At 49.4% G+C, this 12818-nt stretch overlaps 2 protein-coding genes across 2 annotated transcripts; one reads left to right on the top strand and one right to left on the bottom strand.

Annotated features, from left to right (window-relative positions):
• PSMC2 (proteasome 26S subunit, ATPase 2) lies at positions 1 to 4096 on the bottom strand. The gene is made up of 3 exons (XM_078872677.1): positions 3343 to 4096; positions 1895 to 2107; positions 1 to 1131 (listed from the first exon to the last, which is right to left on the bottom strand). The coding sequence occupies exons 1-3, from the start codon at positions 3649 to 3651 to the stop codon at positions 325 to 327; spliced, it is 1329 nt and encodes a 442-aa protein (XP_078728803.1). The 5' UTR covers positions 3652 to 4096; the 3' UTR covers positions 1 to 324.
• Positions 4097 to 4182: 86 nt separating this feature from the next.
• On the top strand, positions 4183 to 12524 carry ALKBH3 (alkB homolog 3, alpha-ketoglutarate dependent dioxygenase). Its single transcript, XM_078872679.1, has 10 exons — positions 4183 to 4412; positions 4867 to 4947; positions 5742 to 5836; positions 6885 to 6919; positions 7049 to 7096; positions 7432 to 7535; positions 8560 to 8648; positions 9860 to 10069; positions 10666 to 10764; positions 11479 to 12524. Exons 2-10 carry the CDS (start codon positions 4869 to 4871, stop codon positions 11566 to 11568), a joined length of 849 nt encoding a protein of 282 aa, XP_078728805.1. The 5' UTR covers positions 4183 to 4412; positions 4867 to 4868; the 3' UTR covers positions 11569 to 12524.
• The last annotated feature ends 294 nt before the right edge of the window (positions 12525 to 12818 follow it).

The following is a 12818-nucleotide window of genomic DNA, read 5'->3' as shown; positions in this document are numbered from 1 at the left end:
TGGCTTTTTCCATTTATGTAATCTTTTATTTGTCAAATTCGTAATGTTTTACAATCCACAAAGCATTACATGGTTTCAAAACAGAAATTCACACCACAAAACAGGTATTTCTAGACTCGTGTGTGTGACATCCTGTATGCTCATAACCAACTACAAAACCTGGCCTGGAAATTATTTTTATAATTTCCTCTTTCACTGAACGGGTAACTTTGCCAAGCACTTTTAACTTTCGCGTGTGCATTTACCGTAGTATTATGTAAAAAGAAAAACTTTTCCTAACATATGCCAAGAAAACAATTGCACCCTCCGTGCAATCCCGACACCTCAGTTGTAGGTCATGTAGCGAGGGGTGGCGCTGAACTTGGCGTAGGACTTGATCACTTTGTTGACGGCCTCCAGGAAATCCTTCTCGGTGGCCACCTTGCGGCGCGCGCGGATGGCGAACATGCCGGCCTCGGTGCACACACTGCGGATCTCCGCTCCGGTGCTGTTGGGGCAGAGTCGCGCGAGCAGCTCGAAGCGAATGTCCCTCTCCACGCTCATGGAGCGTGCGTGGATCTTGAAGATGTGCGTGCGGCCCTCGAGGTCTGGCAGCCCGAACTCGATCTTGCGGTCGAGGCGGCCGGGGCGCATGAGAGCGGGGTCGAGCGTGTCGGGCCGGTTGGTGGCCATGAGCACCTTGATGTTTCCGCGCGGGTCGAAGCCGTCCAGCTGGTTGATGAGCTCCAGCATCGTGCGCTGCACCTCGTTGTCGCCGCCGGCGCCGTCGTCGAAACGCGCCCCGCCGATGGCATCGATTTCGTCGAAGAAGATGAGGCAGGCCTTCTTGGTGCGCGCCATCTCGAAGAGCTCGCGCACCATGCGGGCGCCCTCGCCCACGTACTTCTGCACCAGCTCGGAGCCGATGACGCGGATGAAGCAGGCATCGGTGCGGTTGGCGACGGCGCGCGCGCACAGCGTCTTGCCCGTGCCCGGCGGCCCGAAGAGGAGCACGCCCTTGGGCGGCTCGATGCCCAGGTTGACGAAGCGCTCGGGGTGCAGCAGCGGCGTCTCCACCACCTCGCGCAGCTTTTCGATCTGCTCCTTGCAGCCACCCACGTCGCTGTACGTCACGTCGGGCTTCTCTTCCACCTGTGCCACGCGGCAATGACGAGAGAGTCGTGAGTGAATACAGGTGAAAGAGTTGTAGACAATGATATCACAGCTGGTGGAAAGGATGTAAATCCGTAGTCCCTTGAGGCCTCAAGAGCAGTTCTGTCTTAATGGAAGAGATTCGAAGAGGACCCCCATTTAATAATTGTTTTTTTACCCTTTCATCTGGCAACAAAACTGACACCTTTTTTACCCTTTTATCTGTTGCCAGATAAAAGGGTATTTTTTACTGGGAAAATGAGTTTCCAATAGACCCCCATTTAAGTTGTATTTGTATTAAACCCAGGTCTCATTCCTGTCTCAGTGGACTGTCACCTGATGTAAGAGGCCTCTCACAAATGACAGTGCATGATGTCCGATACACAACTCAGGGTTGTCTTGGAGATGTCACTTCATATCCCCGAGCCCCATGGTTCACAGTGACCCATGGTAGTCTCTACCACATTCTTCACCAAATCCCATCGTTTATAATGCACATTGCTCACAATATAAGACGGTATCCCGAGCCCCATAATTCACCATGATACACACCATACTACATGGTCCACAATTGTTCACCATGTCCCATGGTTCATCATGCATCTTTCACCATAATTCACAATGCCTCACGTTTCACCATAACCCCCACGTTCCACACCATATCGCACCTCCGATTAGCATGGTTGCATACGTACGGTGCGAAAGAAGTTCAAGATAGTACATACATAACAGGCCAGACGTGCAACAGCAGCAGAAACATCACCTGCATCATGGTAACAGTGGGGTCGATCTTTGGCGGCAGTGGGATGTGGATCTGGTACTTGTTCCTGTCCACACCGACTCGCATGCCCTCTTCGATGTCCGTGGGTGCCACCTGGTCGCCCAGGTCCACCACGAACTTGGCAAACTGCTTCACATTGATTATGTACTTGGCGTCTTCACCCTCGGCATTGATGATCTTGGTGCAGCGGGCCACCTGCAAGGAGCGTTGCAGCAAAATAATGTTTCGCGATGCCATAACATTTCACGACAGTTGGACCTTGTCATATCAGTTAAGCATAAGTTTGTAATTGTATTTTTTTTAAAACTCTTGGGTTAATTTGGCCGGTTTTCTATCGGGCGAGTCCTTTATAGCAACACAGCCTTAAAGTAACTTTCACTCATATTGGATAATCTTTCCAGGTTTTGTGACAGCATGATAGAGACGGAGATAATGAGTTAATTTAAGCTTTCAACCTCATTTGGAAAGCATACAAAATGGAAATACTCTATGGTCGTGGATCTATTTTATCTAAGTGCAGACACGATATTCGTCCGTTTGGGTGTTAGATGATTCAGTATTTTGGGACATCACTTATTTGGTTTTCGTGGAGGGTTAGGGATAAAGTATTGATTTGGTTAGGATTCATGGCAACAGGTTAAAATGTAGGGGATAGGCTTTTGGGTTGGGGTTAAGTTGAGTGTGAAGGCTTAGGATGTATGGCAAGCGTCGATATCGTTTCGTGGTTGTGGGGTTATAGACTGCAGTACAAGAGAATGTTTTTGTCACGAATCTGCACGGACAAAAGAATAGGATCGGCCTTAAATTACGCGGCACCTCCACCTAACCTGTAGGGGCAAGCTACTGTTTGCGTTGCACGGGGCCCCACACTGTGAACGACGGAGTGATCTTGCCACCAACATCTCGTGACGCAGCAGGGTTTATTTCGCAAGCCTCTGGTCGCAAGTTTTCTCCCTATAAACCAGGGGTGGGGAACCTTTTTTCTGCCAAGGGCCATTTGGATATTTATAACATCATTCGCGGGCCATACAAAATCACCAACTTAAAAATTATCCCGTTATATTTGGTCAAACTTTTAAGTAACTCGCCCCTAATGCGATGGCAGGAACTGATTCTCTTTGTCGAGGCGTGTGATGTTAGCCGGTATTGACGATGTTGCTACTCGCAACTGATTTTCCAGGTTTGCTCCTAGATTTATTGAATTTCGAGTCCCACCTGCGGTTGCCTTGGCAGGGCCACACCAACTGATTTCGCTGGCCTTGTACGGCCCGCGGGCCGGACGTTCCCCACCCCTGCAACTATAAACAAACGCGCCTTCATAATACCCGAATGGAAAGCCAATTGCCTGATGGCCTAACCCATGTTAATGTGCGGAGCCAACCCGACTTGTGAATGTAAATACGCAATGTATTATAGCCGCGCCGCCGAACCTGCAGGGGCTGCTCGCTCTGCAGGGTCTGCTTGTCAGCCGCCAGGTCCCACAGGGCAGGGGGAGCCAGCCCAGTGTCAGACTCCTTGATGCCCGTGAGCTCGTTGATTTTCTTGAGCATGGACTGCACGTCCTCCTCCGCCTGCTTGGTGAGGCGGCTGTAGGCGCTCTGCCCGTAGGTCTTGAGCAGGGCGATGTCGCCCTCGTCCAGGGAGCGGATCACTTTCTCACCATCGCCATCCTCGCCGCCCTCCTTGGCCGAGTCTTTGGCCTTCACCTTGCGCTGGTCGCTGCCCAGGTAGTCCGGCATGGCGGTGGCGGTGTCGGGAGAGCGGTGGTGGTGGTGGTCACGCAAATGGGAGATGTGCAGACAAGTCAGAGGAGGTCTGTGGTGGCACTATCTGTGGAGGAGCGGGGACTCTGGTGAGAGACTTAGAACTAGGAGAGACCAAGAGAGAGAGACTCAAGAAGGGCTCGGAACTAAGCGAGAGAGAGACGGAGGAAGCAGAGAGCCCGCTTGGGGAGACGCGAATTCGAGGATTCTGAGACTCAACTCAGGAGACACCCAGAGGGCCTTCCCCCCCTCCCCAATAATCGTCCGAGAGATTCTGAGAGAACACGCGGAGGAGACTCGGGGAGACTCCGACCGAGAAAGAAACTCGCAGAGGCGACAGAGGCAATGACGGAGCAGAACCACGGCGACACACGGAGGGGGCCCACAAGTCGCACGCCGATGTCGTCGCCGGATGCCCTCGCGGTGACGTCACCGTCGGCGGAACTACGTCATCGTGCTCGTGAGCCGGCTCGATGACGTCACGAAACAGTGTAAGCAGACATAGGCCGCGCAGCGCGGTGGAATGACGTCTACGCGAGCGGGCTCGATGACGTCTCGCAACACTCGCGCTGAATATTACCGCGCAACGTCGGGAGGGATGACGTCATCGGGCTCGCGAATCGGCTTGAAGACGCCACTAAATCCCGAAACCAGACATCGACGTTCGGCGGAATGACGTCACGACGCGGTGACGTCACGACGCGGTCCATGCGTTAATAAGTGGAGTTGATTGAGCGGTAAGCTTACCAACAGACACAACACTCGCTGTTGTTACCGTGCACGCTGATAGTACACGTGGACAGACGTACACCCTTTGGTCTATCCACTGCTGGATAAGGGCCTCCCCGCGCCGCGTGCGGGCCGACTTGAACGCCTGTGAACAAGAGCTTCATAGCTCATCGGATTCCTCCAGTAGACGTGGTCTGGGTCGTACGACACGAAGCTCGGTCGGTGCGGGTTCGTGAAAGTGCCTCGAAGTGCACCTAGTCTGGCACAAGCGCCGTGGTGACGTGACCGCCGCTTCGTGGTGAACGGCGGTTGTTGTGAAGGCGGTGGGAGCATAGAAGTACCGTACAGCATGTATAGACGCGTCATGCTCCATCATGTATACTGGGTGTGATGTACAAGTTTTGCCGCAAAGTGCACCTAGCCTGGTACGAACGCTACGTTGTGTGTATGTCTGTCGCACAGAGATGGACAAACGGAGTCGTCCCCGTGTACAGGGCGGATGGGCGACATCAGCCGCCAACAACAAATCTCGTCCACCTGCAGGTCCCTCTGTTACAGCCTCCCCTAGCACACACCACCCATCAGTCACCCATAGCCTCGTCCACCTATCCTAGTCACCCATAGCCTCGTCCACCTGTCGTAGTTACCCATAGCCTCGTCCACCGATCAGTCACCCATAGCCTCGTCCACCTATCGTAGTCACCCATAGCCTCCTCCACCCATCGTAGTCACCCCTTGCATAGACCACCGATGTTAGTCACCCCTAGGCTAGACTACATTCAGGTACAGTACCTCTATCATAGTCACCTTAGCCTAGTCCACCTACTGATACCTCTACGATGGCCACCCAGAGCCTATCAAACCGGCATGAACACAGGTGGAGGGAGGGAGCGGTGGTGCAGTGGTTAGCACATTGCACTAAATTCAATCTCTCGCCATCGTTGGCGAGAGATTTCTGTATCGGCCCCAGGTGCCCGGAGAGGTCTTCATCAAGGAGTGGATTGACAACGGGCTGATGAAACCTTTTGTAATCATCAACAGTTTCTGGTGGACACTGGCGTGAATTGTGACAGCATTGTTTTAGTTTAACACGTAGGCTTTCACGACCAATATTATTCATAATCAATTTCCCGATGATGCTGGATGCAATTACCAGCGAAACGTCGTACTCAAAAATTGTAAATGTTGTGGTTTCACGCTTCAACACACCGGTGGGCTAAAGCAGTGAACTATTTGTCTTTTGTCAATGTGACACTTTTTTGCTGATTGGCCGTGTCGGGTGGTGGAGGGTTACGACACATTTATAAATAGCATTGTTTTACTTCGTGTTCCTCCAGCTTCTCTACAAGTGACAAAGACGCCCCTTTCTACACCAAAGCAGAACAACGCTGAAACTCGAGATGGGAAGTTTGTGTATGTGGACCCGGAGAAAGTGAGTATCATGCTAAGACAATTGTACATTAAAAGCCACGTGTTTTAAGCTGTTTGGGAAATATAATTATCCTTGTGTAGGTACATAAGCCAGTGGTGGGTCACACACAATGCTGTGAAACTCCCTTCCCATGGGTGTTCACGTACCATATCTTGGCTTGCCAGGCAAAGGCTGTACAGAAAGCGTGGACGTATCTCCATCTTTTCCATTTGCATGGGATAGAGTGCTGCCCCCTCGCATGCGTACGGTTTCTCCAGGTGCTCCAGTTTACTCCCACAAGTGTAAATACTTGTGAATTTACTGCGTGTTTGCGGATTGCTCAACATTGTGTAATGTAGTTATGCTACACGAAACGATGTTTTTATCACTATTATAGGCTTTATTGGTGCCTGCCTGTCATCCAGCGGTTAGGGGGCAAGGATGGGTGGCTCACTCAGATTCATGAAACTTCCTAACTTGAGAGGTAGCGCGGACATGGCAGTACAGCAAATCCTATAAGCAATATAGGTGACACGAGACTCAACCGTGTTAAGTATAAATTTTGATTTAAAGCTTTCGTGACTGCAGGGATTCATATTCTTGGTTCTTTCGGTAAAGTAACGTAGAAGGGAAATAATAAAATAATATAAATATAAAACAATAAAAATTCTCACGATGTTTCGACTGCAACACAAGCAATTATCATCAAATTTTCTTGCTGTGGATTTCACACTTGATGATAATTGTTTGTGTTGCAGTCGAAACGTCGTGAGAATTTTTATTGTTTTATATTTATATTATTTTATTATTTCCCTTCTACGTGACTTTACCGAAAGAACCAAGAATACGTGTTAAGTATCTTGGTGCATGAAGGGAGAGGATAATTATTGAACAATAGATTGGGTACATCTGGACAAGAGATAGAGACTTGGGCGCTGCGAGTTATGGTGACATGCATCCCTCAACCTATTTGCGTAGCTCCAGAGTTTGAGCCATTGCAACCCAGGTATGATGCTTGTATCGTGCCTGTTAATATGCCTTTTAAAGTTTCTTTTTAATGTGTTAACAGCCTCTGAGAAGAGCACCTGATGTAAAAGTCATTAAGTGAGTAAAATCCGGACATTTTTTTTTTACAGATATACAAACAACTGTCTCAAGTAGACTACGGTATTAAAATCGAATGTGCATTTCATTGTGACAATGACATTTGTGATTTGTGCTTTCCTTCTAAAGCGCGGCAGGTGACTACGAGATCAGCACGGGCCCGACTGGTGTGTCCAGGTAGGAATTGACGTTGATGTTCATCGGCGCATTGTACGGCCCATTTATTTCTATGACATTTTGACAATTTGTCATTTCCATCTTCTTGACCTCTCTTATTTGCTTGGCATGTTTTTATGCGACATCTCAAATTGTGTAACACACATTGTACTGATCAGTATAAGACGTACAGCCAGTGTATAGGAATAGACATTGCTTCGTGTGTGTGTGTTTATACAAGTGTGTGCGTGTTTGACATAAATAACACACCCACACACGTAACTTACTGGCTTGGGGAGGCCATCAACCAGTAGTGGACTGACCAGGGCTGTGGGAATGTGCTGGGTGTCTTGTAGCCTGCGGTTCTTTCCTGGATTTGTTGAGCGCGCCGAGGCCGACTGGATGTTCGAGCAGCTCGCGGCGGAGATCCCATGGGGGCAGAGGACGTACACCAAGCACGGTGCCGCTCGCCGCCTGTGCATGATTTCACTTGGCGTGTACCTCTCAGCCATCCATTCATCACGCATGGTCAGCGAAGGGCCGATTGCGCCAAACGTGTGACCTCTTGCGACAGCATTCGCTTAAACTGCTCTTGCTGCCGTACACTGGCGTCTCGAGTGATTTGTCTGATTCACGGGGGGGGGGGCGGGGGGGCAACCACGGTGGGTGGCGCCATTCCTTTGAGGGTCGCAGTTCCACTTCGAACATCGACCGCCAGCCGAAGTGAGCGCAATTTGCTGCTGGAGTTTGCGCATCAGGAAGGGGCGACGTGTCCACAAAGTGATACAACCGTCTCACTCGAACCAAGCTCTCAATCGCTCAGAGACCGGTTGTAGATGCAATGATGACATTTCTCATTAAGTCTCATCCAGCAGTGTTTCATATTATCATTGTCATCGTGTAAATGCCTGAGGCTCAGAGCCAAGCTTCAGCACCTTTTGGATTCTGTGGGATTATTATGAATGCCAGATGCCCATTTAAACTATAAACTAAATATTTTTTATTTTACCAGGTAAGGCCCACTGAGCTATATAGCTATTTTTCAGAAGCGACCTGGCCACAAATGATACCTCAACGAAGTGGCTTATCACGTGACAATGCATAGCCCCCGAATACTCTTTTAAACGCATGTTTCTAAATGTGGAGATCAAAACTGGTGGACCCAAAGAAAAAGCCACATGGCCACGGACGATGTGAAAACTCAAAGTATACAGGCATCAGGGTTGGGATCGAACCCATGACCTCCTGTATACCAGGCGAGGTAGTTAACATCTAGCCACGGTAGCACCCGTATGGCCAGACTAAGGTTTGTTTAGGATCCTTAGAAAAAATGAATGCCCGAAGCTTAAAATACCAAACTTAGGCATCTTTAGGATTCTTATGGAGATACTTCAGAGAGTGGCATTCCTAGTTCCTAGTTAGTACTAACTAAGCATCACATAGTTGTCATTAACCTCGGCCTTTGAACTTGTCATGTGGAGCAGGGGTGACGAGTCTGGAGCCCCGGCTGACGTGCTGGTACGGTGACCATCCTTACACCTACTCGCGGCTCACCATGGAAGCCAACCCACATGTGAGTGTAAACGCACGCACACAATCACAGCTTCAAGCAAACACTGTGCCTTCATGTGCACGTAGAGAATCATTACACCGAGCCCCCTAAAGAAATCTCTATTGTAGGTTGAGTGCCTCCTGGGGATTGCTCTATTACCCGATGCAGGAGCTTGTTTTCAGGCACACGGCAACACAGGAAGATTTTCCGCTGCAAAATCAATACAAAGTTTTATGATGCCACTCGATTGTGTTTGCGAACGACTCTCCATGCATTTTGTCAGCGTTTAAGGGGCCGTCCATAAATGACGTCACGCACCTAGGTGGCGGGGGGGGGGGTCAGACATTTGTGACGATGTGTGACGAGGGGGGGGGGGGGTGTTTGAGAAATGTGACGTCACATCAAAATGCGCAACTTTCAATAAATATAGACAACACGTATTTAATTAAATTTACTTTTTAATAAATGTTTTCTCCTACTACATCAGAGTGCAGCGCCACATTAAATACGCACTACAATGACAATAGTTTATAGCGATTTGAAGCATGTTTTATTTTTGGGGGGGGGGGGCGCAGAGCTTTGTGACGTCATATTTGAGGGGGGGTCTGACTTTTTGTGACGCCATGTGACGAAGGGGGGGGGGGGGTAAAAATCGTCCAAAATCGCGTGACGCCATTTATGGACGGCCCCTAAGGGATGCCTGCACAAGGTGGTACATGCACGGTAGTGCAACCTTAGTGCACGCAAGAAGTATTTTAAAATAAAAATGAAAATAATGATGATGCTTTAAATTACCCAGAAAGGCTTCACTAAGTCTCAAAACTCAGCCAGTTTCTTTTATACTTGCTGACGAGGGCCAGAAAGCGAGCACCCTCAAGACCCCCTCCTCGTGTTGCTCTTGCCCTCGTGTGTGCCTGAGGCTCACAGAGCCACACTAAAGCACGCATAGGGTTCTTAAAGTCCAGTGGGAATGCCCAAGCACAAAAGCACCAGATTAAGGCACCTTTAGGAATTTTTTTTAGGGTTCACTTTTAATATGCAAGACTCTAAAAGCCAGAGTAAGGCATATTTAGTATTATTAAGATTCACTGTTCATGCCAGAGGCCCTGCGAGCGAAACTACGGCACATTTACGATTCTTTCTCACCCAAAATGAGGTCACTTGAAGACCCTTTCCCTCCCGTTGCTCCCGTCCCACGTCTGTGTCCCGGTGTTGCCGGCGGCGTCCCCTAGTGGCATCCGCTGGTGACGATGCTGCGCGACCGCATCGCCGAGGTCACGGGGCTGCAGTGCAACTCGGTGCTCGCCAACTGGTACCGCAACGAGCACGACAGCGTGGACTGGCACTGCGACGACGAGCCCGACCTGGGCCCCCGGCCGTCCATCGCCTCCCTCAGCCTGGGCGAGATGCGCTCCTTCGAGCTGCGCAAGAAGCCCCCGCCGGTGAGTGAATCCTGCGCTGGCACGAGACGGTTCGTTCGTTGAATCCTTTGCTCGTTCGTTCGTTTGTTCGGCTCGATTAGTTTTTTGGGTTCCTGTTGCTTGGCGCGATGTCCGACGTTTCACTGCACTCGCTTCTTCTAGGCCACAGAGACTGCATTGGTATATTCTTGGTTCTTTCGGTAAAGTCACGTAGAAGGGAAATAATAAAATAATAAAAAATTAAACAATAAAACTGCATTGCTATACTTGGGGGCCCACACAGAACTGGAAATTCAGTTCCTGAAATAAGTTACCAGCAAGAGTAGGGGAAGGTCGGACATTGTGCCGAACAATACGCAATGCAGCTCATAAACCCATCAGAGGGCGACGTGTTAATTGCTCATCATTTCACGTGTTTATGCCTTGATACATCCCTTTGCTATAATGCAACTTTAACAGGAAAACCATCAACAGTGCACGTCGCTGAGTCTCGAGGCTCCGTTTGAGGAGTGTCCCGTAATACAAAAGTTCAGCGTCAAAGGAGACTTTTAGAGCAGTGACGTGAGCAAAGAGCGATGTTCTGGTATTGTTCACGTTCGCACGCGATTCTGTGCCAGGAGGATGAAGGGGACTTCACGTACGTGGAGCGTCTACGCGTTCCTCTAGGCCACGGCGATCTCATTCTCATGTTCGGGGCCTCCCAGGACGACTGGCAGGTAAGCACTACAGCCTGCCACACACAAGAAAAAGACCCCCACCCCACACCCCCCTTAAAGCCTTTCACAGACTGTTGGGGCAAGTGCCGTTAGCGAGCACCAATGAAGAAGGCCGGCACGGCACACGACAGGGTGGGCGGCCAACACCACGCCCGGCCACCTACACAAAGACACATGATTACTTACTCATAGGTACACTCAGACTTACGCAAATGCGCTTACGTGCATACACGCACATGCACAAAAACAAACACACGCGTGCGGACACCAATGTATACACACTTATACACGGAGACATATGCCCTTGAAGATATCTGTACTGCCACTTATCAAGTTTTCAAATACCGATTGTATCGATCAATTAAATTCGTTTTTTATATTATGTTGAGTTTGGGCAGGAGACATCGCTAGAAGGGGGGATGATTGCCGATGGACGAGACTGGTGATAGAATAGCAGCCCAAGGAGGGGACACACCCGGGAGGACGACCACGGCTGACGTGGAGCGGTGAGATGAGCCCCTCTGCAGGAGCGATATGGATTAGGGCGTCACAAGACCGTGACGGATGGCAACAATGCAGGGATTCCTTCATCCAGCAGTGGCTAGATCAGGCCTGTTGCTGTTAATGATTATAAAAGCTTAGGGCTGAAAACAACCCAGTATACTTATGACGATCCCCACCTGACCCCCCCCCCCCTCCGTGTCCCCCTTACAGCACCGAGTACCCAAGGAATACCACAGCCGGGCTGGCAGAATAAACCTCACCTTCCGCACCATCTACCCCAACAAGACCGCACACACCTGAGCAAGGAATGGATGTCAGTGTCAGCCCATTGGCATCCGAGACGTTCACTTAACAAGGAGGTGGCTGGCTGGCTGAGAAGGCAAATGACGGTGTTCTGGCCAGGAATCAGACTCTGGTTGTCAAAGTCATAGCGCACTGTGCGTAAACCCAATGCACCACCGCTTCACTCATGTTTCCATTGTAAGGCTGTGTTCATGATGAATGTGTTGATATACAGTGCATAAAAAATAGACATTTTCCAGAGAGGTAGGCAACTATTGGTTCCACATGCAGCCAGGAGCATTCCTCAGCGTTTTTTTGAGATCACAGCCAGAATCACCTTCTCCGAATTATCCACGCCGCTGCCTTGTCAACGTGCTGTTGCTTAAGCAATAAAGCCACACATCTGTGGAACGTTGTTGCTGCAGGAGGTGTCCAGATGGCTCGGGAATCAGAGCGCTGAGTTGACACGAATGGGGTTCTGGGTTCTGATCCAGATACCGTCCACCTGTGAAGTTGCTATAAAACTACATTTACCTGGAAGGTAAATTGTGTGCGTGCTGCGTTGATGTGCCCGAGTTAGCAGGTTTACAATTAACTTTTTTTTATGATAACTGCCATTTATTTTGATAAAAGTTGCTTGCAAAAATCGAGAACATGGATTAACAGGTGGAAGTCGTTCCGAATGTTTGTGTAGCCAACCTGTCAAACAGGATAAATGCGTCCATAAAAGAGGTTTTTGGGTTAGATCGCTTAAATATAAACGTGTCGTTAAACCCGCCACCACCCGACACAGCCAATTAGTAAGGGTTGTCACGTAAACAAATTCGTTACTAGTACAGCACACTGGTGACTAACCTCCTTTGGGAGGATAATATGTATATGCCCTTCATAACATATGGATTGAATATATTTTGGACACAAAGAAGAATGTTCAATTTGAAATAAAGCTGCACCTTATGAACTCTATTAAACTACAGAGAGTTCTAATCGGGATGCAAACACGAAAACTGCATCACCTGGCAGCAGCGGTGGCTGTTAAAGAGAATTCCATATTGGAAAATGCTTTGTTTGCTCAAGTTAGCAAATCAAGGTTTGATCCAAATAAACCGAAGCCTCATTCGATGAAACAAACTTTGATGATTCTGCGTCCGGCAGCAGCGAACACTGCACCTCCGTTTAGCGCTGTTGGCTACGTGCGGTGCGAAAGAAGCTCAACATACACTCATTAAGCATACATTCACCGCACCTCCGATTAGCGTGGTTGGCTA

The sequence above is a fragment of the Lampetra fluviatilis genome, chromosome 35 (genome assembly GCF_964198595.1).
Source record: "Lampetra fluviatilis chromosome 35, kcLamFluv1.1, whole genome shotgun sequence".
Taxonomy (NCBI): domain Eukaryota; kingdom Metazoa; phylum Chordata; class Hyperoartia; order Petromyzontiformes; family Petromyzontidae; genus Lampetra; species Lampetra fluviatilis.
The sequence above is the reverse complement of the archived record's forward strand: the minus strand, read 5'-3'. Positions and strand labels throughout refer to the sequence as shown.